The sequence below is a fragment of the Manacus candei genome, unplaced genomic scaffold (genome assembly GCF_025592945.1).
Source record: "Manacus candei isolate 608988 ecotype Guabito, Panama unplaced genomic scaffold, ASM2559294v1 h1tg000076l, whole genome shotgun sequence".
Taxonomy (NCBI): domain Eukaryota; kingdom Metazoa; phylum Chordata; class Aves; order Passeriformes; family Pipridae; genus Manacus; species Manacus candei.
Window position 1 is genome coordinate 10,654,535 of NW_026138124.1, and position 21,199 is coordinate 10,675,733.

The window sequence follows — 21,199 nt, forward strand, 5'->3', positions numbered from 1 at the left end:
CCATCCCACGCGTGGCTGTGCCCGACAGAGCACGGCACCGGCTCTGGCTCCGCTCCTCCCGCTGCTCCCCATTCCTCCCGCTGCTCCCCAATCCCAGTGCCGCGCAGGGCCGGCCTGGCCGTGTCCCCACAGGGGCAGGAATTGCACGGATGCCATTCTGCTTTGCCGCGCCGCGCGCGTCCTCTGACTTCTTATTAATTTAAGACAAAGAGGAGGGAAGTGAGCTGGAACCAGCGCGGAGGTGGAGTTGTTTTCTGGGAAAACAAAAGCAGCGTGGGCAGTGCCAAGGCCCAGGAGATGCTCAGGGGCTGGAGGAGCTCCCTGAGGATGGGGGGTCTCAAATTTGGGGTAGCTGTGGTGGGAGTCCCAGTTGTACTGCAGGGAGACCCCAAGCCGGGTACCCCAACTCAAACCCCGTCCAGCCCCGTGTGTCACCCCATGGTTACCGGGGCCTGTTTGTGTCACTTGCCCCTTCGTGTGAGGACAGTGGCATGTCCATGCCCTGGGCCAGGGATCCCCACTGGTGGCTCCCCAGGCTGAGGGCAAGAGCTGCCATAATGGAACCAGAAACATTCGAAAAGTTCCAAGAAAAGTAAAGCCCAGCTCACCGCAGGCAGCACAGGGAGGTGCAGGTGGAAGAGGGATTTTGGAGCAAGGAAATGCTGTCGGAGGTTGGCAACAACCTCCTGCCAGTGGCAAGAGCCCCCCATGGGCACAGCTGAGCACACCCCAGCCCCTGCCACAGGTGGGACCCCCACCTCAAGTGCCATTCTCTGCACTGGGTGCCCTCCCTGGGATAGTCCAGCCCTGGCCCCCAGCAGGGTCCCCGCCGGGCCGTGGGGGGAGCCGGGAGGGCAAAAATCAAAAGCAAATTGCGGGAGTCAATGGCGCGGAGCCGCGGGCGGCCTCAGCGGCCGCCGTGTGACTTTGATTCCCCTATCATAACCCCGAATTAAAAATTCAAGCAATTACTTGCATGGCTTCCCCCCGATTAGGCTGGGCCTCGTGTTCATTAATGCGGGTGCACAGAGAAAAGCCATTAAGGGCGGGTGGTGGGGACAGTTTTGCTGAGAACAGTTCCGCTCCAGGAAGGAGCTGGGCAAAAGCTGAATTTCACACATCTCCGAGGCCGCCCAAGCACGGCCGGGGCCCTGAAAGCCGCCTTTGTCCCCCCAGCAGTCCCCAGGCAGGCATCGGGGGTCCCTCGGGACGGGTGGTACGCTGAGGTGTGTGTCCAGGGCAGGCAGGCGGGTCAAAACATCAGCCCCATGCCAGCAGCATCAAGGGGATGGGACTGACCCCAGTCACTGCAACATTTCCAGCAGTGCCAAGCCCCTGTTGCCCCCCAGCCCAGCTCTGCGGGTGCAGGACCAGGTGGGCACAGGGACAGTGGGCATAGGGGTGGCTGTTGGATCAAGCCCTCACCCAGCCCATCGCAGCCCTGTGCACGTGGGCCAGAGCTCGAGCAAGACACGGCAAGTTTCTCACCCAGCAAGCCTGGGTTTATGAGCAAATTTCAAGTTCCACATAGTTTTCCCTCCCATTCCAATGCAAACGTCCCCCGGAGCAGGGATCGGGCACGTTTCCTCGGCAGGACTCCTGCCCGGGCTGTGCCCCCCGTGCCCCCGCGGGAACCCCCCGCCGGTGCCGGCGTGCCGAGCATGCCCGTGCTCCGCCGCTGGGCCATCAAGGAAATCTGCTGGACTGAAAAATACCAGCACGTCTAGACTGAAATACCAGTCTGGGCTCCCGGGGAGCCGGAGGACCCCCCGGAGAAGCACGGGCTCCCTTTCCCGGGGGTGGCACGGGGAAGTATGACCCCAGGGACAATCCTGTTCCCCGGGGCTCTCCAAGCCCCTTTATCATCTCCATCCCCTTCTTCACTTGGCCCTGCCCGTGCCAGGAGCCCTCCTTCCCTCATTGCCCGCACTCTTCCCGCTGGGATGCCTCCTGAGACAGGCTTTAACTCCCGGGAGAGCATGGCCTGGGAGCGGAGGTTGGTGCGACGGCCGGGTCAGACCCACCGAGGGTCGGGCTGTGCCGAAATCCCCTCGCCAGCCGTCGGCTCCTCCGTGCGGGCGCTGCCGGGGGCCATCCATCAGCCACGACCCCGGAGCCGCCCCGGGAGGAGCGCCGGGAGGTTACAGCGGGGCAGGGGGGAGAGAAGGAAACCAGACAGGATAAAAATCACCGAATTAGCGGGTCCCAGGGAGGGACGGCCTGAGAGAGAGCGCGGAGCCATTTTTTATGGGAGAGACAGCAGGCATGAACTGAGCATCAGCCTCTTCCCTTTCACCCCGCCACTGGAAGTCACCCCTGCCTTCGCCACCCCATTGCTCATGTTCCGATTCACTGACCCTGGGGGCTGCACAGAGGGAGCGTCAAGGCCCTCCCAGTGCCCCAAAACCATCGAGATGGAAAATCACCGGACGGAGAAGGGTTCGGTTTGTCACACGGGGAACCCGCGTCGGCACCAGCTCGGACCTCGCTGCGTGAGCTGCGGGTGCCGCGGCCCCGGGGACCCTCCCGGGGGCGAACAGACGTTCTGCCGGGGGACACCCGAGCAGTCTGAGAGGGATGTCAGGACCCTCCCCGAGGGGCTCCCCGGCCCCCCCGGGTGTCCCCGCGCAGGAGGGGCCGCCGTGCCCGGGGACATGGTGCCACCTCGTGGCCCCGGGACCGGGGCCGCTCCCGGCGCTGCCCGACCCGACGGCGGCTGCACCGGGATGCTGAGGCCCCAAAAAGCCACAGGGTACTCGGTAAATCACTGGCTTTGCTCCCAGGCCACAGAGACAGTTACTGGGGGGAGAGGAGGGAAAAGAAAATATTAAAATAGCACTCAAAATGGCTCGGTGCAGATAAGGGGGTGTTTAACGGTGCCCACGGATGCTCTGAGTGGATCTGCAGATGCCAGTGAGGAGTTTTGCCAACAAAACCAAGCTCTTCAGCTCACCGAGCCACCATGGCACATGCCAACCCGGCCCCACCGAGTGCCACGCTGGTGCCTGCGAGGCCATCGGGACAGTCCCTGCGTGGTCACCAGGGTAATGCAGGTAAATACAAAGGGCAATTGCAACCTGAGCTGCCACCCCAGCTCTGAACCCCCGGGGGTGCCCAGGGCAGAGCTCACCACCGGGGGCAGCCCCAGGGGCACCCACGGGGCTGCAGGTGGGCAACAAGCCCATGGAAACGCTCCCTCCGGGGCTGCTCAGCCGCAGGAGACAGCCCTGGGCTGGGATCAGGCCGGGCACTAAAGCCCTTTTGTTTTCCCCCGCCCAGTGACCCCGCCGAGGAACAGGAGGATTGTCTTTCAAACGGAGCCGATGTGGAGCTTGAATGTCCCTTGCCACCTTGGCTATAAATCATCCTGCATGTGATAAGGTAATTACCTTCTCCTTGGAACTATTCATAGGAAAACCTATAAAGTGCCTGGCTTGTAAACACAACAATAAAGAGGCAGCACAATAAAACCTTGGTCAGGGTGGGGAAGGTGCTGCCTTTCCCTGGCCCTGAGCACCTCATGCCCCACCAGGCCCCAGCCGAGGACAGAGGCTGCATCCAACCCTGGGGCTCTCACTGGCAGCAAGCAGGTGGTACAGGGCACACACAGCCCACACGGCTCTGCCAGGCTCCAAAAACGAGCATGACACTGAAGAGACAGATAAAATCATCACTGACCTCGGTATCAGGCAGGAGAGCCCATCCCAGCCAGCACTGCTCAGCTCCCTCAGCTCTGTACCCAGGTGCAGCCACCACCAGCAGCAGTAGCTGGTGGGGCCAGGACCAGGCACAGCTGAACCCCATAACTGACCCAGGTGCCCACCCAGTGGCTGTTTAATTCCTGCCCACAGAAATCAGGCCTCACTCTCCCCACCTGCCCCCTCCCTCTGTCTCCCCAGCAATGCCCCTGTGCCACACACACACAGCCGCTCGGCCCTGATGGAAGGCAGGTGCTCAGATGTTTATCTCATCTTCAAAAGATGCTGGATGGAGTTGGTTCCACCAGCCAGAGAAAAACCAGCACCTGCCTCAGTGGTAATGGGGCAGATTTCTCCCCGAGGCAGAACACAGCTGTGAAACACAGGCTTGGTTCAGGTACAGGTACAACTGCAGCAGCCAGAGAGAAAAGGAGCAAGTGGCATTTGAAGTGCAAACCTATCACTTGAAGCAGTCAGGGTGCTCCTGAGCCAGGATAGGGCCCTTGTCCCAGTAGGGACCAGCATTTCCTCAGTCTCCATCCCAGCATTTCCCAGCACTTGGACAAGCCTGACCACACACCAGCTGCTGGCAGAGCTCCTGCTGCAGGAGGGGATGGCAGGAGAGGTCACCCCTGGGAGAGAGCTGGCCCCATCCACCCAGGGAAAAAAAGACTCCGTTACTCCAGAGGGTTTCAGAGGTTTTCAGAACAGCACTTGAGGGCTGTTGAAACCAGCGGTGAGGATGGAAGAACAAAGCAGATGAATTTTGTATCCCAAAGAGGTTTTATGGCAGGCAGGGCTTGCCCTGAGCTCTGTTCAAACATCCAGCCCGAGGTTAGGCCAGCAGGCACTTAACTCTGAGTGCCCCACGGCCCTGCTCATTCCTGGAGGCACTGATTTGTCCCCAGCAACATCAGAGAGCTCACTGCTCCCCCGGTATCAGCAGAGTGAGCACAGAGCAAACACAGAGTAAGTAACACCAGCAGGAAGGAATGGGAAGGGGACAGAACTCCAGAATCAGAAACGAACCCACAGGCTGTTTAGAACATCACTGCACCTCCCACAGATGTGCTTGAAGAGCCAAAATTCCATCCTTGGAGAACCTACTTGGAATTTTCTGGCTCACACAGCACAGTACCATCCACCTGTAGACAGGGAATTGTGAGTTTTTGGAAGACAGGACAAGTGGAGGCAGCAGGGAGGTGCAGGCCTGGTGTCTGACACTGGGAACACAGACAGGTAAAGGCAAAGGGTGTTTGCTCTGAGCTATTCTTCAAATATTGGCATATTTGGGTTTATTGCAGGAACACAAGAGTGACAACATTTGCAGTGCTCTGAAAAACAAAATTCTTCCAGCCCCCTCTTTTACAAACATGATTTTGGATCCTGCAGCAATAGGAACAAAATGCTTGAGATAAGCTTTGAGGGAAGAGGCTGCTTTGTAAAAGAGACAAAGAAGGAAAAGGCATTTGTTTTCCAAGTGGTGACACTGTAACAGCGAATGCACAAACCAGCCCTGGGGAGGGCAACTTCAGAATTCAGCAAGCACAGCAATAAAAACAATAATAATATAAAAATGAAGTTCTAGAGGTTTTTCATCAGGCATTATGAATAAGTTCGAAATAAAATACTTAATATCAGCAGCAGGAAATGTTTCCTCTGGATGCCCTGTGTAAGGGAACACAGTTCAGTGCTTCCTGGGGAAGTTTTGGTCACTGAAGTGGGTGTTTCCCTCTAAGCCTCTGTTAGTTCCGTGGCACTGGTGTGGTTTGTCAGGACATCCTCCAGGTACAGGGACACTCTCACCCTCGCCTTGCCCCCCAGCTGTTTCTCTATCCCACTGAGATGGTCGATGGCTCCTTGCAATCCTCTCTCCCTCTCTCCCAGGTCCGTGGCTGTCCCTGGGTCGCTGTCCTCCCCCCCAGAGCTCAGGTACTGCAGGATGTAGGGTTTGATGGCCTCCCCGTGGTCCCTGATGGTGCCCCAGATGACGGGCAGGTCCGTGCCCTTCGCCAGCCGCAGCAGATGCAGCAGAGCCCGGCAGATCTGCGTCCTGAGGCTGGAGCTGTACTTGAACTCCAAGAAGTCCTCAGTGTCCTCACTCCTCTGCAAGGCCACCACCAAGGCACTCCAGATTTGGGAGAACTGCTCTGTGGAGCCATAGCATTCCCTCTTGCTCGGGATGGACAGGGCCATGGCCGACTTGATTCGGACTTTAAAGTTCTTGCAGGACTTGACCACTGAGGAGAGTGCACTGTATGCTTGTGTGGTCCAAGGGGCCTCTCCTAAAAAAAAACCAAAAAAAAAACCCCAAAGCCCCCCTTTTTAATCAACCCCTTTTTAATATTTTGTATTTTAAAATATACAAAACCGTAACTTACAAAACTGTAATTATATCTCCTAAATATTTAATGGGCTTATATTTATTGTATTTATTGTGGTTTAAGTGAGAGAACCAGGTGTTATGAAATTAAATATTAGTTTAAAAAGTTAATCTGAAATTTTCCAAGAGGAAAAGTGACATTTGGCATCTATTCACAGCTACAACCCCATGCTCACACTCTTTTCTAACATGACAGATCCAGCTGAACACAGCAGTTACACCTGTGCTGGCACTGGTAGGAGCTGAGCCTGTTCCCCTGGGAAGAGCTCTGGGAAAGCTCTGACAGCAACACCCAGTTCTGTTTGCTTCTTCTCCACCACACTGGTACCAGAGATGGTCTGACCAAACCCCCAAGTGCTGTGTGGGTGCAGGGGGGAGCAGGACTCACCGAGAGGCAGGGCAGGGTTCCTGAACACGTTCCCCAGCGCATAACAGGCATTCCAGCGCACCTTCATGGTGGCCTCGCTCTGCACGGTGCCAATGAGGGCCTGCAGAGCCTCCTCGATGGCCTCCCTGAACCTGGGGTTGGAGATGTGGCAGGGCTGCAGGAAATGGAGCACATTCCCAAGGACACGGACGGCGTTGCTCTTCACCTGGAAGGCACAGACACAAAAACCACCCCGGTCCCCAGGTTTGTCAAGCCCGCTGTGAAATCACGCTCAGAGCCAACAAGGAGCACAGCTGGAATCACACTGGTGGTCTTATCACACGGCAACTTCCTAAATGCCACCAGAAAGATCATTCACTGCAAATGGGCCCAGACCAAACCAAAAACCCCTGCACTGTGGAAAAGCACAATCAAATGGTCAAACAACACAGGAAACCTCCAAACACCAGCCCTCGAGGCAGGATGCTGAGCTACAGCTCTCCCCATCTGTTGGGGCAAAGAGACCCAAAGAAACTTTTTCCTTTTTAAATAAAAATGCAAGAGTTAACTACACCAACTCCACCCTCCTTCCCCTCAGTCCTACCTTGTCTCTGTCCTTGGATGCTTCTGTGGCAGACCGTAACAATTTCAGCAGCAGGAGATCAGAAAGGTCCTCCTGAAAGCTTTGTCCCATGGTTTGCCTGGCAGGAGAATCATCCTGTGAACACCCAACTCAGCTGACCCATCCCCAAAGATGTGCTACAACCCTTTATAAAGGCCCACAAACAAACAACCTTCACTCTTTAGAGGGCTAATATGTAAGGCAGGCCTTTCTGCATGTGACCACTATGTTTATTAATTTAAAACCAAACTATCAATGCAAGAAACCTGGTTAGCAATGGTTAAGTCTGTAATAAAAAACAGAGGGCAAGGAATTGCTCAGGGGCAATTCTGTAGCAGGAATATATGATAACTATTTCTCCTGTTAAAAATGTAACAGTAGGTTGGGCTTCCCTCAGTCTTTGGCTGGAGGAAGGGTTAAATATTTATTACTTTTACTTCTGTGTTATGTTGAAAGTAAAGGAACCATGTCATTACACCAAGAAACATACAAGAAACAGAAACCCAGAAAGTAAACTTGGAATGTAGAGAGAGTCTCTCTTCAGAGAGGCTTTTTACAAGAGCATGTATAGGACAGGGAAGAATGGCTTCAAACTGAGAAAATTCAAACTTGGACACCTCCAGGGAGGGGGACTCCACCACCTCTCTGGGCAGCCCTTTCCAATGCCTGACCACCCTTTCCATGCAGAAATTCCTCCTGATGTCCAACCTGACCCTCCCCTGGCACAGCTTGAGGCCGTGTCCTCCTGTAGACCAGTGCCCTGTGTCTGACACTCTGGGGACATGGCAGAGAGGTTTCACACACAGGCCAAGGTGTCCTTACGTACATGTTGATGATCAGAGTGTCTGTCAGGTTGCCCAGGGACCAGGCTGCCTTGGCACGGACGTTGGGAGACTTGTCGTGCAGGGAATTCAGGATGGCATTTGCTGTGTCTGCCACAAACATCACATCCTGTCAGAGCAAAAACTGCTGCAAAGTTAGAAGGTTTTCAAAACTCAGGTGATTTCCTTAAGTAAAACACATACATTCTGGATTTTCTAGGGAAAACGATACCTGCAGAGAGACCAGCTCTATTCATATACTCTTCTTTTGGAGGTGACACCTTTTAAGCTCAACAAAGCTCTGTACAGCTTTGTCTGACCTTAATTAACTTCCCAAGCCTGAATGCTGACCAAGTTCACCACCCTTGGGTAGCTGTTGCTGGAAGGCTTCAATCTATTATTTAATTTCACTGGTGCTTTAGTTACTTTGGATTTTAACATAATTACTTGGACTGCCAATCTTATACTCATCAAATCCCACTCTCAAAGTAATTGCTTCTCCAATTGTCGAGCTGCCTGTCTGATCTTCTCTTCTATGGCACATTACATGTGCCTATGGTAAAGGATCTTCTTTAGAAATATTTTGGAGTCAAACCTCAGTGTCAGCTACTGCATAATTTCTTTATTACAATCATTTATTTAAGGCCACATGGCAAAAGCTCCGAGTCTTACAGCTCAGCCAAGATGCGAGTTTTTGTGGAAACAAACCAGCATTTTTCTCTAAATAAACTCTTATTTCTTAGTTTTAAGCAAAACTGAAGCCTTCACGTTAAAGATTTGTTAAAACATAGAATCCTTAAGGTTGAAAAAGACCTGTAAGAGGGAGTCCAACCATTAAACACCACAGAGCCCTGCAGAGCTGTTCCCCTCAGCTCAGCTCTACCTCACCTCTTACAGCTCCTTTATGCCAGCCTAACCACTTCAACTTCCACCCCTAAGAGCTCAGGGAAGATCCTGACCTCCCTCCTTCTCCTCTCATTCACGAGGCACTCTGGCTTCTGCTTCATCCACTTAAAGCTGCACTGGTTCTGCTCTCACACAAAAGGCAAGAGCCAGTATGGAGCCAGTAAGGAAAAGCTATAAATACACAACAGACCAAAAGTAAACCCAATTAATTTCAAAAGAATCCATGTTCCACAACTTATGGTTCATCAAACCCTTTCTGAAGTGGCTGAGAAGAAGGGAAGTAGGCTGGCTCTGACCTGCCTGAGGCAAGGGAACAGGATGTAGACTCCCAGGGCACGTGCAGCAGCAGCTTTGACCAGGGGGTTCTCGCTGTGGTTCAGGCCAAGCAGCAGCGTCACACACAGGATCTGCTGGTCATCCTGCAACGGGAGGGACTGAAGAGATCTCTGTCCCACAAACACACACAAACACTCTGAAAGACCCTAACGTGTGGGATCTGTAGGAGCTTCCACTCAGAGTGTAGTCAAAAGAAAATTCACTGGTGTTCCAGGATCCCACGCGGGAAACGAGAACGCCTCCAGCAAACAGGATCTCACTGTTGTTAGAGAATATCACAAAGGAAACCAAAATATTAACTATCATCCATCAGAGGTAAAACAGAGTGAATGGGTTGCTTTTTCCTTACTTCCCTCTTTTCCCCTTCATTAACTGGGACAGCCAGGCAGGGTAAGTTCATCCTGGGCAGGTTGTCAGTTCACCAGCCCATGACAAAGGGTCACAGTGGGCACTGACTTGACCCCACGTGGCCACAGGGACAAGAGAGTGCATGGGATCAAAGTACAGGAGGATGAAGTACACCCTGTACTTGGAGAAGCTGGATGGAGAATTCCAGAGATACTGCTGGACTAGCAATTCCTGGGCAAATGAGATCTGGCAGAGCACTCCCCAGCAAGGGCACGGTGACACAGAAGGAGCTGCACAATGCAGTGGGGATCCACTGCCAAGACTTTCATGTTTAAAAGCATATTTCATGTTGCAAAGGCAGAGTGAGGCCAACAGATTTGTTTGCTTCTGCCAGGGCAATCACCACAGGTTGGTGTTTTCAAAGCCAGCCAAAACTAAAAAACACTCACGGAAACGGGTGCACAACGTCAGGCCGTGGCTGTTGGCTCAGCTGGCTCTTCAAAGAATTAACCAGCACAATAACAATCCCTCACCCCTCCCTCATGCCATGAAATCCTTGTCCTCCATCTCCTGTGCAACATCTCCAAGGCTGAGTATTCATGGCAGGGCCAAACAGCTGCTGTGACCCAGAGTTTAATTGTTTTGATAGACTAATTACTCCCAACATTGCCTTTTCCAGCCTTCAACGGTCACAATGTTCAGAATGTAAAAAACCTAATAATTCTGGAAGCTTTCTTCACCCTCTCCTAATAAATTTTAAAAGGCTTTATACTACTGTAATCTGGTGGTCAAGGAAAAAGCCTCAAAGGTAAACATACCACATTTAAAGGTGTGTTCTCTTACCTGCAGAAGGCTGAAAGCTTCTGGTAAGATAGAGGACAGGGCATCACAGGCACTTGTCTGGAGAGTGGCATATGGGGAGTTCTGGAGAGTGCCAGGTAAAGGGCCATTCAACATCATCTTCCAGAAAGTCACAACCTACAGGAGAAGCAGCCAGGTTTACCTGTTTAAACTCAGCAATTACACACAAGTTCTATAATAGATTGTCTTAAAGATGATTGTCTTTAAGAAATACTTACAGCAGTAAGCACAATCACACATGGAAGGGATTACAATTGTTTGAAGCCCAAAATATTTGGCATTCAGAAACATTTTAAAGACACTTTAGTACTGCTATCAAGCATTTTTTCACCAAGTTCTGTTTGTTTCCTTCTCAAGGCCACATACACTCAGATTAAACTGCATTAGGGGGAGTTACAATCCCATTCCTGAATCCACAGCTGGGTATTTTCATTTGCCTGACAATTTACCTTCATAGCAAGTAACAGGAACCTGGTGCTACTGAACACATTTCCTATCTTGTAGGCTCAAAACTCAGCATGAGCCAAGAAAATTTTTAAACCTGCCTTCTGTTCACAGAAGCAAGCCTTAACCAGGCCTATGTTACCAACTAGGATGCCAGTTCCTCAGCTTCTGCAAACTTAGGCAAAAAACAGCTAAGGAACTTTTATGCATTCACATCTATTGTGATTCTGGCCACTCTCTATGCACTTGTGAGCAGCCAGGAAAGGTAGGTTGGCTCTTTAACAACGCAAATTCACCAAAATCTTAAAAGTTTTATGCAGCAGTGATGACACATGCAGAGTTGGTGCTGTTCTTCCAGCCCTCGGATCTCAAGCAGGCAGGAAGGGGTGGGAAGAGGAAAGGCAGAGAGGAAGAGTTAACATCATGTAAAATAAAAACCAACACACCTGCCTACCGACAAAAACTGCCAAAATAATGCAGAAGTCTACAAAAATTGTTCATATCAGCATCTGTAAAGCCACAGAGTACCGAGTCCCTTCCTGCTTCCCTGCAGGATTTATCTGTATCCATGCCAGTGACTTTGCAGAGTCCAGTGCAGTGGAATCTCACACTTACCAGGCTGACTGGCACTCTCTGAGCAGGGGCAGTGGGTGAGTCGGGTTTGTACTGCTGCAGGACACCTGTGCCCAGCTCCTCCAGAAGCTGCAGAGGAAGAAAAAGCAAGGAGGTCTTCATCAGGGATGACTCAAGAACCAAGGAACTACAGCAACCTTCATCTAGGACCATACTTACCCAGGGAGCAAGAATAAAAGATTCAGTATTGTTTTGGACTCTATTCTGTCCCTGCTACTGAAGAAATTTGATAAAAGCTTTTCTTACATAAGGCCTTCAGCTGGAAAAATTGCTGCACAAAGACAAATCTCTCTGAGCTTTCCTCTGGGTGACAGACTACAGTCCCTGCACCAGCTGATGCTAAATCAGGGAAGGACCAGTCCTTGCACTTCCCAAGCTTCCTGGTGACTCAGCAGAGCAACCAAATTCTGCTGAGACTTCAAGACTGGAAGCTGAAGGTGCATTTCTCATAGTGTCAGGGTACTGCATTTCTACATCACACACACAGATGCTCTGAATATTCATCACTATTCATCTGTGTTTGCAAAGCACACTCAAATAAAACTCATTGGGTAAAACAAAGTTGGTGTGTCCTCTGCTCTTACTTTGGCTCCATGAAGCTGAATGGAGGGATCCATTTCTTCCATGCATCTGCAGGCCACTTCTCCAAGTTCTAGGAAATAGCTCTGAGCCATAGGGAAATAACCTTTCACAAGAAGAGCCAACACCTAGACATGGACAAAAGAAATTCCACTCTGTTAACCCAAAATACCCCAAACACACACGGAGAGGATGTTAATGGGCTAATCAACCCTGGGACCATGTACTGAACTCTGATGTAACAGATACACCTTGCAGCACAACTTCTAGAATACTAGAGCTAATTAAAAACCTCCTGGCTCCATTACCTTGTTCAAAAAAGAGCCACAGAAGCACTATCAGGTAGCAACACCATGAATTATTTACTGTGAGTGAGGACTCCTGTAGCTAAAAAAATAAGCAAGAGTGTAAGAGCAAGACATTCTGTACCTCCTGTAATGCTGCTACTGCCTTCTGTGAAGTTGGATTTAACAATTATTTATTGTTCCAGGAAGAGAGTGAGACTTCCCGGGATGCATTTTACAAAATCTTACTCTTTTCTGTGGTTACATGAGGAAAACAAGGCCAAGCCTCAACATTCACAGGTACTCCTTGAGTCACACCAGCATCATTCCACAGTTCCCTGTCCTTTGACTGCAGGGCTCTTCCCCACTGTTCTCCAGCAAAACTTTCATTCAGATGCTCTGTGGAGGAGTTTGTATGGGGAAGACTCACAGTCTTCACCAGGTGCCAGCACACACAACCAAATAATATTTAAAAACAAAGAAGAGAAAAATCTCCCTGAGAGAGCGTGGAGCAAAGGGAACCCACAACTGAGGTCTGGCTGCCAGGAGGCAGTTTGGTACTGCCCCAAGCTGCTGTTCATCCCACCTGCAGGGATTCCAGTCGCAGGGGACACGGTTCGTAGACGCTGGACAAGGACGGGAAGTTCACGTCGCTGTCAGAACAGGAATCCTCTCTGGGCAGGACGATGATGGAAACACAGAGATGGAGCAGCCAGCAGGGTTCTGGAGATACACATCCTGCTGGATTTTCCAGAGGCTCCCCTTCTGAGGGGAGAGCTTTCCTCCACTGCTCAGAGGAATGAAAGCGCCGAGGGGTTGTGCTGCCGCTGTTGTTCAGCCCTGAAGAGCTGGGCTGCTGCAAAAGTAACTGCACCTCTGGTAAAGGTGCCTGGACAGACACTATTGCCCCTAATAACGTCAGGCTGGAAACTCGAACGTTAACATCTGCAGGAGAAAACAGGGTGGGGAAAGAAAGAGCCAAAAAAACAGTCCATTAGTATCCTCCTTCAGCAGCTTTCAGACGAGACAGATTAGAACATATAAACATTTATCTATTGCTAGTGAATTCTGTATTTATGAAGCACAGAGGAGGAAGGGAATCTACAGAGTTGGTAATAACCAATGCTGAATGAAGACAGAACATACACAGAGAGAATGCAAACCTTTGTGACAGATGTAGGGCTTTATCTGGTTCCACACTCTCGTCAGCAGCCCAGGCTTTAATCGGTTGTAGGGTGCATTGGAAACCAAGTTTGCAAGGCACTGGAACACACAAAAGAACACACGTGGGGTGATGGTTACACTGTCAGCCTGGCCTTCCATAGATTTGTTTTTACATTTGTAATTTAGGTCACTCAGCTCATTATGTGAGGGCACCTGAAAACAAAGGCCCCAATTATCTTCTGTGTGAAAACTGTTTACAAACCTGGCTTCAAAGAACAAGGAGTTAATACTGTGGCATAAAGACCAAGGAATTTCAATAGCCCATGGAAAGGTATTTTTATCAATTTGGATTCCAGTTTTAAAGTCAATGTAAGTCTTCAGAATGAACCTTTTATAGGTTCATTCAACTCCAAAAAGACTAAGGAAAAGCAGAAACAAGAGAATTGTGCTGAAAAAAATCCCTGAGACTCTGGAGCTCTGAGCAACCTGGTCTAGTGGAAGGTGCCCCTGCCCACAGCAGGGAAATTGGAACTATATGGTCTTTAAGGTCCCTTCCAACCCAAACCATTCTGGGATTCTATGACTCGGTCAAAGAAGCCTTGTGAGATGACAACATTCTATTTCCCACCACCAAAGTCCTCCACAGCCACAATCATTTCTCTGCAATCTTTCTTCAGGACTTAATCTACAGACTAACATCACCTCTTGGGCAGCATCTGACACACTTCCAGTGCAGTTACCTTGACTATCTGTGTCAGTGTCTGAGCAGAGGACTCTGCCACCAGGGCCAGCAGCAGGCAGCGGTGCAGCTCCCGGATGCTGGAAGCAATAGTGACAGAGAAGGGAGTAAAAGCTCTCTTGTGATCATTGGCATCTTCAGCAACTGAGAGAAACTGCTTAGAACCTTCCAGGATGGCTGAGAGGACTTGAAGAGCACAGGCACGGGTCTGAAATGATAAAACATTTCTGTTACCTCTTAACTCCTCCTTTGAGCCGACTGAGAATTTTTAACTGTGTGAAAATCTTTCTCCAGTAAGACAAAATTCAACTCCAACTATCTTTTCTAGTAACTTTAAGATGTATAGAACCAATTCTTAGCCAATACATCCTATTTATTTCTTGTGGTACAGTGATACAGTAGCCAAATATTTACTGAAGGCCAGAGACAACAGCTCCTAAGATTAATATGGGGAAAAACACAACAATTTTTGTACCCAGAAGTGCCTCACCTTTGGAGAAGGGTCCTTTAGAGCAATAGTCATCAGGGACACTGACTGGGGGCTGCCAATACCAGGAGCATCAGGGACAAATGCTGACCAGTAGCCATAAAGAACTCTCTTCTCTATTGATTTTATAGCAGAGAGGAAACAGGCCAGGGCCCCTTGACGAACATTGGCTTGGTAAGACCTTAAAAACAAACAAAAAGGTTAATGAAAACAGCAGGAAAAACTGATGGACTTCACCTCTTTCACTCATATTAGTGGTTGGCTGTGAGAGGAAATTCTTCAGACCAAGAACAGGAAGAACAAATTTACTTTCAAACCAATACAAATTACTGCTTTTCGATTTTCTTGTATCATCATAAATCAAAAGGGAAAGTGATTTCCTCAGCAGTTTTGATTAGAGCAAAGTGCAAGGATCCTGTGGAAGTGTCTCATGTTTTATGTTTGTGTGCACAACAATCACCTCACTTTGCTCTGGATTCCACCTTCAGCATCAGAATATTCCGACTCACTGCTGCTGATCCTCTTCCAGCCAGTGCCCTGGGAGGACAAGGGTTCCTTCCCAGCACACACAGATGCAGCACCCGAGGCACGAGGCCGGGGATCCGGACAAGGACTGTTCTGCACATCCCCCAAGTGCAATTTCAGCATGTCTGCTCCAAGGACTGACTCATTTCCTGCATCCCCCGAATCTTCTCTTCCCTCTTCCTCTCCCTTCTTTTGTTTCCCTTTGGATTTTTTCCTTCGGTTCTGTTTAAGGACAAAAAATGGATTTTTTTTTTTAATCCTTTGAAATAATACCTAGAAAGATGTGCAAAGGGTTTGTAGTTGTAAATCTAAGGGAAAAGGGTCTCATCTGAAAACAAAAGTAACTGCTAAACCAGAATAAAAGCATAGTTTAACATAATAAATCATGCTCTCTGTATAGTATATTACCATCACATTATACAGGTTTCTAAACAAGTTTTTAGATAAGATTTAGTGTAGCCAATACTTAACCAATCCATAAATGCAGTTACATGTCTGTGCAACACTGTACATACAGAAACAGTCACTCTTTAGTATCTGAGCTTATAAATTCTGCTTATTAGTAGCAACAGTCACATCAGTTCAGTAATACCTTAGTGTAAGCAAGCATTTGTAATTGAAGAGCCTCAAATATTAAGCTTTGGATGCTTTATCAGTAAAGCAAAGTATTTAAGAAAAATTGTAGTTAAAAATCACATTTCACACAAAAGTGACTAAAGAACATTAAATACTTCTGTAATTCTTTTAGATTTACTGTAGGTGTTCAACACCTAAAAAGAAACAAGTCAACATGAGTATGCAACTTTACTTTCTCTAATGTCTTTCAGATAATCAGTAATCCAAAATGTTTACAGGGTTAAAAAATAACCTGTAGAAGTATTAAGCAGAGCAGATGAGGCAAGAAATCAGTCTTTAGATGAACTTGACTTCCCCAAGGAAGAGTCAAACAATTGTGCAAGTGTTAGGAGAGAAAATGTAACTTATAAAATCAAAAGCTTTGGCCAGTCTGCACCCATCAATCCCGTGCCTGCAGGCCGGGAATTCTTGGCTATGGATGAGTAACTGTTAAACACAGCTTAACCCAGGAAAGCCAATCTCTGCAGAGCTGAGTTCACACAGCACTTTTACTCAGTGCAGAATTTCTAATCAATACCTTTAAAGCAAAGAACTGAATTTATCCCAGGCTCAGAACATGAAGAGCCATCTTCACGGCAGGTAACACACAAGCACAACAAACACACTGTAGAATCAGGATCATCCCAGCTTACCCCTGTCTGCTTAAAGCTGGCTGGTTCTGCCTGTTCCTGCTTGACAGGTGACCTTTTGTCATACTGAGGTAACGGAGCAGGGTACAGGGCTGGGGGCACCTCTATGCTCAGTCCTGGCAGCCCGTGGAACATGCATTTCTGCAGCAGGAATACAAACATTAGTGTTCTGTCCCTCCCTGATGCACAAAGATTTACTGTGTATTTACTCAGGTGTTCACCAACTTCCAGCTGGGCTTGTGCTCCTTCTTCCCCCAGGTCTTGCCTCTCCCCTCACGGAACAGCCCTGCTACCTCTGAAATTCAACTACATCCAGAAGGATTTTAAATAGCTCCAAAAAAACCCCAAGCTTCCCATCTTTCTCTCACTTTTGTACAGTTAAGATGCTGTGAGAGAAACTCAGTGTCTTTTTCTTTATATCTCACACTCCATCTCCCCCCACGCTCGGGCTTCTCTGCTCCCTCTTGCTCATCTCCTGTTTCCCACTTAACAATATCTGGAACCTTCCAGTGTTTGCCTCTTTCTCAAGGTGGATTTAACTATTTACCTTTAATACTGCAAGAAGAGCTCCAATTTGGTCAGTTTGCATTAGTTTCATCTTCCCACCGTTGAGAAGTGACTGGATGCCTTTCAGTGCATTTTGGAGTAACTGAAAACACAGAATTACTTACTTTTCCTTCCCAAATCACTCAAGGTTCACATCTTTCAAGTAACTTTATAGGCAATTACAGTCTTGCTCAGCATAATTACAGTGATGGAATAAAAAATTACAGACTATTAAAGCAAAATCTCAGTTGACATTCCAAATTTCATATATTCCAGCAGCACAATCTCCTAATCACGGTATTTTAGACAATTAGACTCACACTTACCATGCAAAAAGTGATGTCATCTACATCAGAGGTTTTTGAAGACTGCAGAACACTCAGGAAAGTTTGAAAACAGACACTTCTGTAGGGCTCATCCAAGTATGGCTGTCCAGGTACACTAAAATTAGAGCAGGAGTAGACAAAAGGTTGGTTTAAATTCTGTCCACAGGTTAATAAAATTACACAAACTCATATCCAAGCCCTCTGTTAGCCTGAAGAGCCCCAGATGAATGGATGGTTCTTTGAAAGGGACCAGCTCTACCATATAGAGAACAAAAGGAGACCTGCTGCACAAAGAATCACTGCAGGGATCAGAGAGCACAACACCTTTTCTTCCCTAAACTAATCCCCATAACACTACTTCTGGAAGACTGAGAGTATGTTGTTTTATGACACAGTATCTTGGAGCACTAAAGCTTTAAATTTCAAGTTCATGCACGTACACCTTGCTGGCCCTGTGCTGGCAGATGTACCTCTTCCAAACCACCCAGAAAGGCTCGTACCCACCTGAGACACAGGTTTGCCATGCTGCGAACCGCTGCCCTCCTGAGCTCCACGTCGGGCTGAGCGGGGTCACTGAACTGCACCAGGAGCCCAGGCCTGCCCAGCAAATCTGGGAGATACTGAAACAAAACACCAGAAGTCATTAGGGGGCAGTGCCCTTCCCTCAGCCTCCTGGTTCTTGTGGTTGGCAGCTAAACGTGGCTACGTGGGGTGGCTGCACCCTGGCTGGACAGCAGGTGCCCACCAAAGCTGCTCCATCACTCCTCAACTGGACAGGGGAGAGAAAATAAAATGAAAGGCTCATGAGTTAAGGACAGGGAGAGGTCACTCACTGATTACCCTCATGGGCAAAGCAGACTCAACTTAGGGAAATTAGCTGAATTTATTACCAATCAAAACCAGAGCAGGATAATGAGAAGTAAAACAAATCCTAAAAATTGTCAGCTGCAATTCCAGACTCCAGAGACAGATTATGTTTATAAAAAACGGCATGAAAAACTTAATTCCCTAAGTTTTCTTATTTTGCATTAAGAAGGGATCGAGTGTGAGCTCAGTTCAGCTGAGTCCCAGTTTATGCTCTTTTCCCAGACATGAAGCCAAGCTAGGAACAACTGCTGCTGTTACATGGGCTACAAACCCACACAAGCTGGCAGCTCCAAAACTGTGAGCATCACCACCCCATGCTCAGCCCAGAGACTGCTCTGCAAGCTGCCACAAGCTGGTGACAGCAGGAGGATTCAGCATTTCAAACACTGTCACGCTGCAGCAACAAGCAGCTTCACAGAGGATTGATACCTGAGAGTCTCCACCTGAAACGGCTCCGAGCCCACTGCACAATAAACACCTGGTCTGGTTACAGGATGAATTTCAGGATCCTCAGTGGAGCCTGTGGAGTAATGTGCAATTTGAAGCTCCCTGTGTTCTGCCTGCCTGATACACAGGGTGGCTGGTCTGCAGACTAAGCCTGGTGCCCTTCCTTCAGGGCTCGGGCCAGGTGGTCCCTGCAGCTGCAGGTACAGAGGTATCCCACGTGAGAAGAATCTTGTTCTCTCTTATTATTAGTATGCACACCTGAAATTCAACTTTCTCATAAACATCCATCACTAATCTTAGCATGAAAGGTAACACAAATTGAGACATTTTTTATTCTTTCTTTCAGGAATAAAATAAAGTAGAAACAGCCAAATGGTGCAAATGTTTTTGTTGTTACTCCTCTTAGTTTGTAAACTCACCTTCTGACATTTAGGCCCATTATTGTAAAAAAGAGCTGCTAAGGCTTGCAGAATTTCAACATGTGTCCAGGAGCTGCACTGCTTCAGAGCAGAAATGCAGTAGGAGAGAAGGAAGTTCAAGTTCTGCTCATCAACCATCACCTGTGGCAACAGAAAAGAACTGTGTTCAAGATTAATATCATCATGTACTGTTGGAGTCAATAAATCCAGAGATATTGGTCACAGACTGGGGCAATCTGGCTGTTAAAATCACACACCAGCACAGAATCAGCTGACACTTAAGCAATGGATAAATCAACACAAGTGTCCTAAAGCCAAGAGCATTTCCGAGGGTGAATCACTTCTGACTGAGAGCTGGTTCTACATAAGGAATCATAGTAGAGCCAGATCAGAAGCTCAGCCAAAAATAACTAACTAATACAGTGAAAATACAAGAAACTTTGCCTGAAGGTTGGCTCCACAGCCCTGGAAAAAGACAGAGGACCCTCTGGCTTAGTGGGGGACTAGGAACCAGCATGACAGAAAGGAGGGACAAGACCAAACTTTTCCTACCTGATATCTGTTAAGCAAGTGATGGATAAGCTGACAGACTTTGCTGACAAGATGTTCCTGATCAAGGGGAACCAGCTGACAGGCTTGGACAAGCAGAGTACAAACATCCTGGAAAAGAAAGCCTCTGTTCATTATTTAGTGACTACAAAGCCAGGGTGGAAACCTGGCTCAGGCTTTGATCACAGAGCCAGGTCTGTGTGAAGGCACCACTGACACCAGTACCCACAGTCAGTGCAGTGAAGTGAGTGAATGCCCAGCTCGTGAGCTGCCCCTCATTTACCCACAGACCTTCATCCCAACACAGGGATACGGGGACATGGGTTCAGGCTGCAGGAGTGCTGCTCAGGCAACACTACTTAAACATGGCAGCAAAACAAAGCCAATAATAAGGCACAAAAAAAGTTAGATCGAGGAACAGAAGAGTCCAAAAACCAATTCATTCCAAAGTGCAAAGTAATTCTGCTTTGGAATTAAAACGAAGACAAACCAGTAAGTCAGTGTAATAATGAAGTACCACGTGTTCCCAAGGGAGCAGCATCCACTCTGCACAACTACAGCACTCAGCTTTGAAGAGTCTGCTTTAAGGCTTAAAAAGCTTTTATGTTTTCAGTAACAGACTGTGAAAATCGGCAAGTCCCCGTGCCCACAGTCCCACCTACCGGTGTCACCCACCACCTCCACCCGCGGGCTCGGGCACAGGGCAGCTCTGTGTCCCACAACGGGTGGGGAAGGGTGGAGGCAGGGGAAACGTGGAGGAGAGCACACGGGGCGAGGACGGCGTGCGGGACCAGCCCTGCCTGCCGCGGGGGGGCCGCGGGCTGGGACCCTCCGGGCTCCTGCGTCGGGGCATCGGCGGGACCCTGCAGGGTCTCCAGGCCACCGTCACACACCCACGGGTGGGCACGGCGGAGAAAACACCCGCTGACCACCGCCCTCGGGACGCGCGTCCCACACACCCACGCGTGTCCCACACACCGGCACCACGCGGGGGTGGTGGGTGCGCACACCCCGCGACACGTGCGAGCGACCCCTCTTCCTCCTCCTCCTCCGCTTCCCCACGCGGGCACATCCCCGCGGGCGGCCGGAGCCCCGAAGCCGCCAGCCCCCGCCGTGTCCCAGCCCCGTCCCCTCGCGGTACCTGCGGCGCGGGAGCGGGCGCGGGCTCGGGCCCGCAGCTCTCGGAGATGAGCTGGTCGAAGAGCAGGTGCAGCTCGGTGCGGTCGGGCCGCGGCCGTGGGGCCCCGAACCGGGCCAGGCAGCGCCGGAGCGCCCCGCCCGGGCCCGGCTCGGCCGGTGCCGCCACCGCCGCCATTGCCGCCGCGCCGCCCCGCCCGCGCCGCCATGGCAACCGCAGCTTCCGGGGCCGCGCGGGTACGGCGGCCGGGAGGGGACAGGAACGGGCACAGGGACGGGCCCGCGGCAGGTGGCGGTGCCGCCCGTCTGTGGGACATCCCGCCCGGGCACCGCCGGCTGGGCTTGGAAACTGTGCAACCACAGGGTCACTCGCGTTGGGAGAGGATTCCAAGGCCGTCGAGTTCGGCCGTTCCCCCGGCACTGCCAAGTCCGTCACTAACCCACGT

The 21,199-nt window shown here is 49.9% G+C and overlaps 1 protein-coding gene across 1 annotated transcript; it reads right to left on the reverse strand.

Moving 5' to 3' along the window:
* Positions 1-4,976: 4,976 nt before the first annotated feature.
* On the reverse strand, positions 4,977-20,934 carry HEATR6 (HEAT repeat containing 6). Its single transcript, XM_051809386.1, has 20 exons — positions 20,758-20,934; positions 19,620-19,727; positions 19,068-19,208; positions 17,839-17,954; positions 17,335-17,449; positions 17,010-17,111; positions 16,466-16,603; positions 15,133-15,419; positions 14,676-14,853; positions 14,187-14,393; positions 13,446-13,545; positions 12,869-13,227; positions 12,004-12,126; positions 11,402-11,488; positions 10,325-10,459; positions 9,094-9,216; positions 7,897-8,021; positions 7,053-7,149; positions 6,470-6,674; positions 4,977-5,983 (listed from the first exon to the last, which is right to left on the reverse strand). Exons 1-20 carry the CDS (start codon positions 20,929-20,931, stop codon positions 5,433-5,435), a joined length of 3,471 nt encoding a protein of 1,156 aa, XP_051665346.1. The 5' UTR covers positions 20,932-20,934; the 3' UTR covers positions 4,977-5,432.
* Between the last annotated feature and the right edge of the window lie 265 nt (positions 20,935-21,199).

Coding starts and splice junctions, on each gene's coding strand:
- HEATR6 (XM_051809386.1), bottom strand. CDS start 20,931: ATGGCGGCGGTGGCGGCACCGGCCGAGCCGGGCCCGGGCGGGGCGCTC. Junction 17,955..19,067: donor ATGGGCCTAAATGTCAGAAG/GTGAGTTTACAA, acceptor GTTTTGTTTCAG/TATCTCCCAGATTTGCTGGG. Junction 8,022..9,093: donor TGTTCCCTTGCCTCAGGCAG/GTCAGAGCCAGC, acceptor TTGCTCTGACAG/GATGTGATGTTTGTGGCAGA.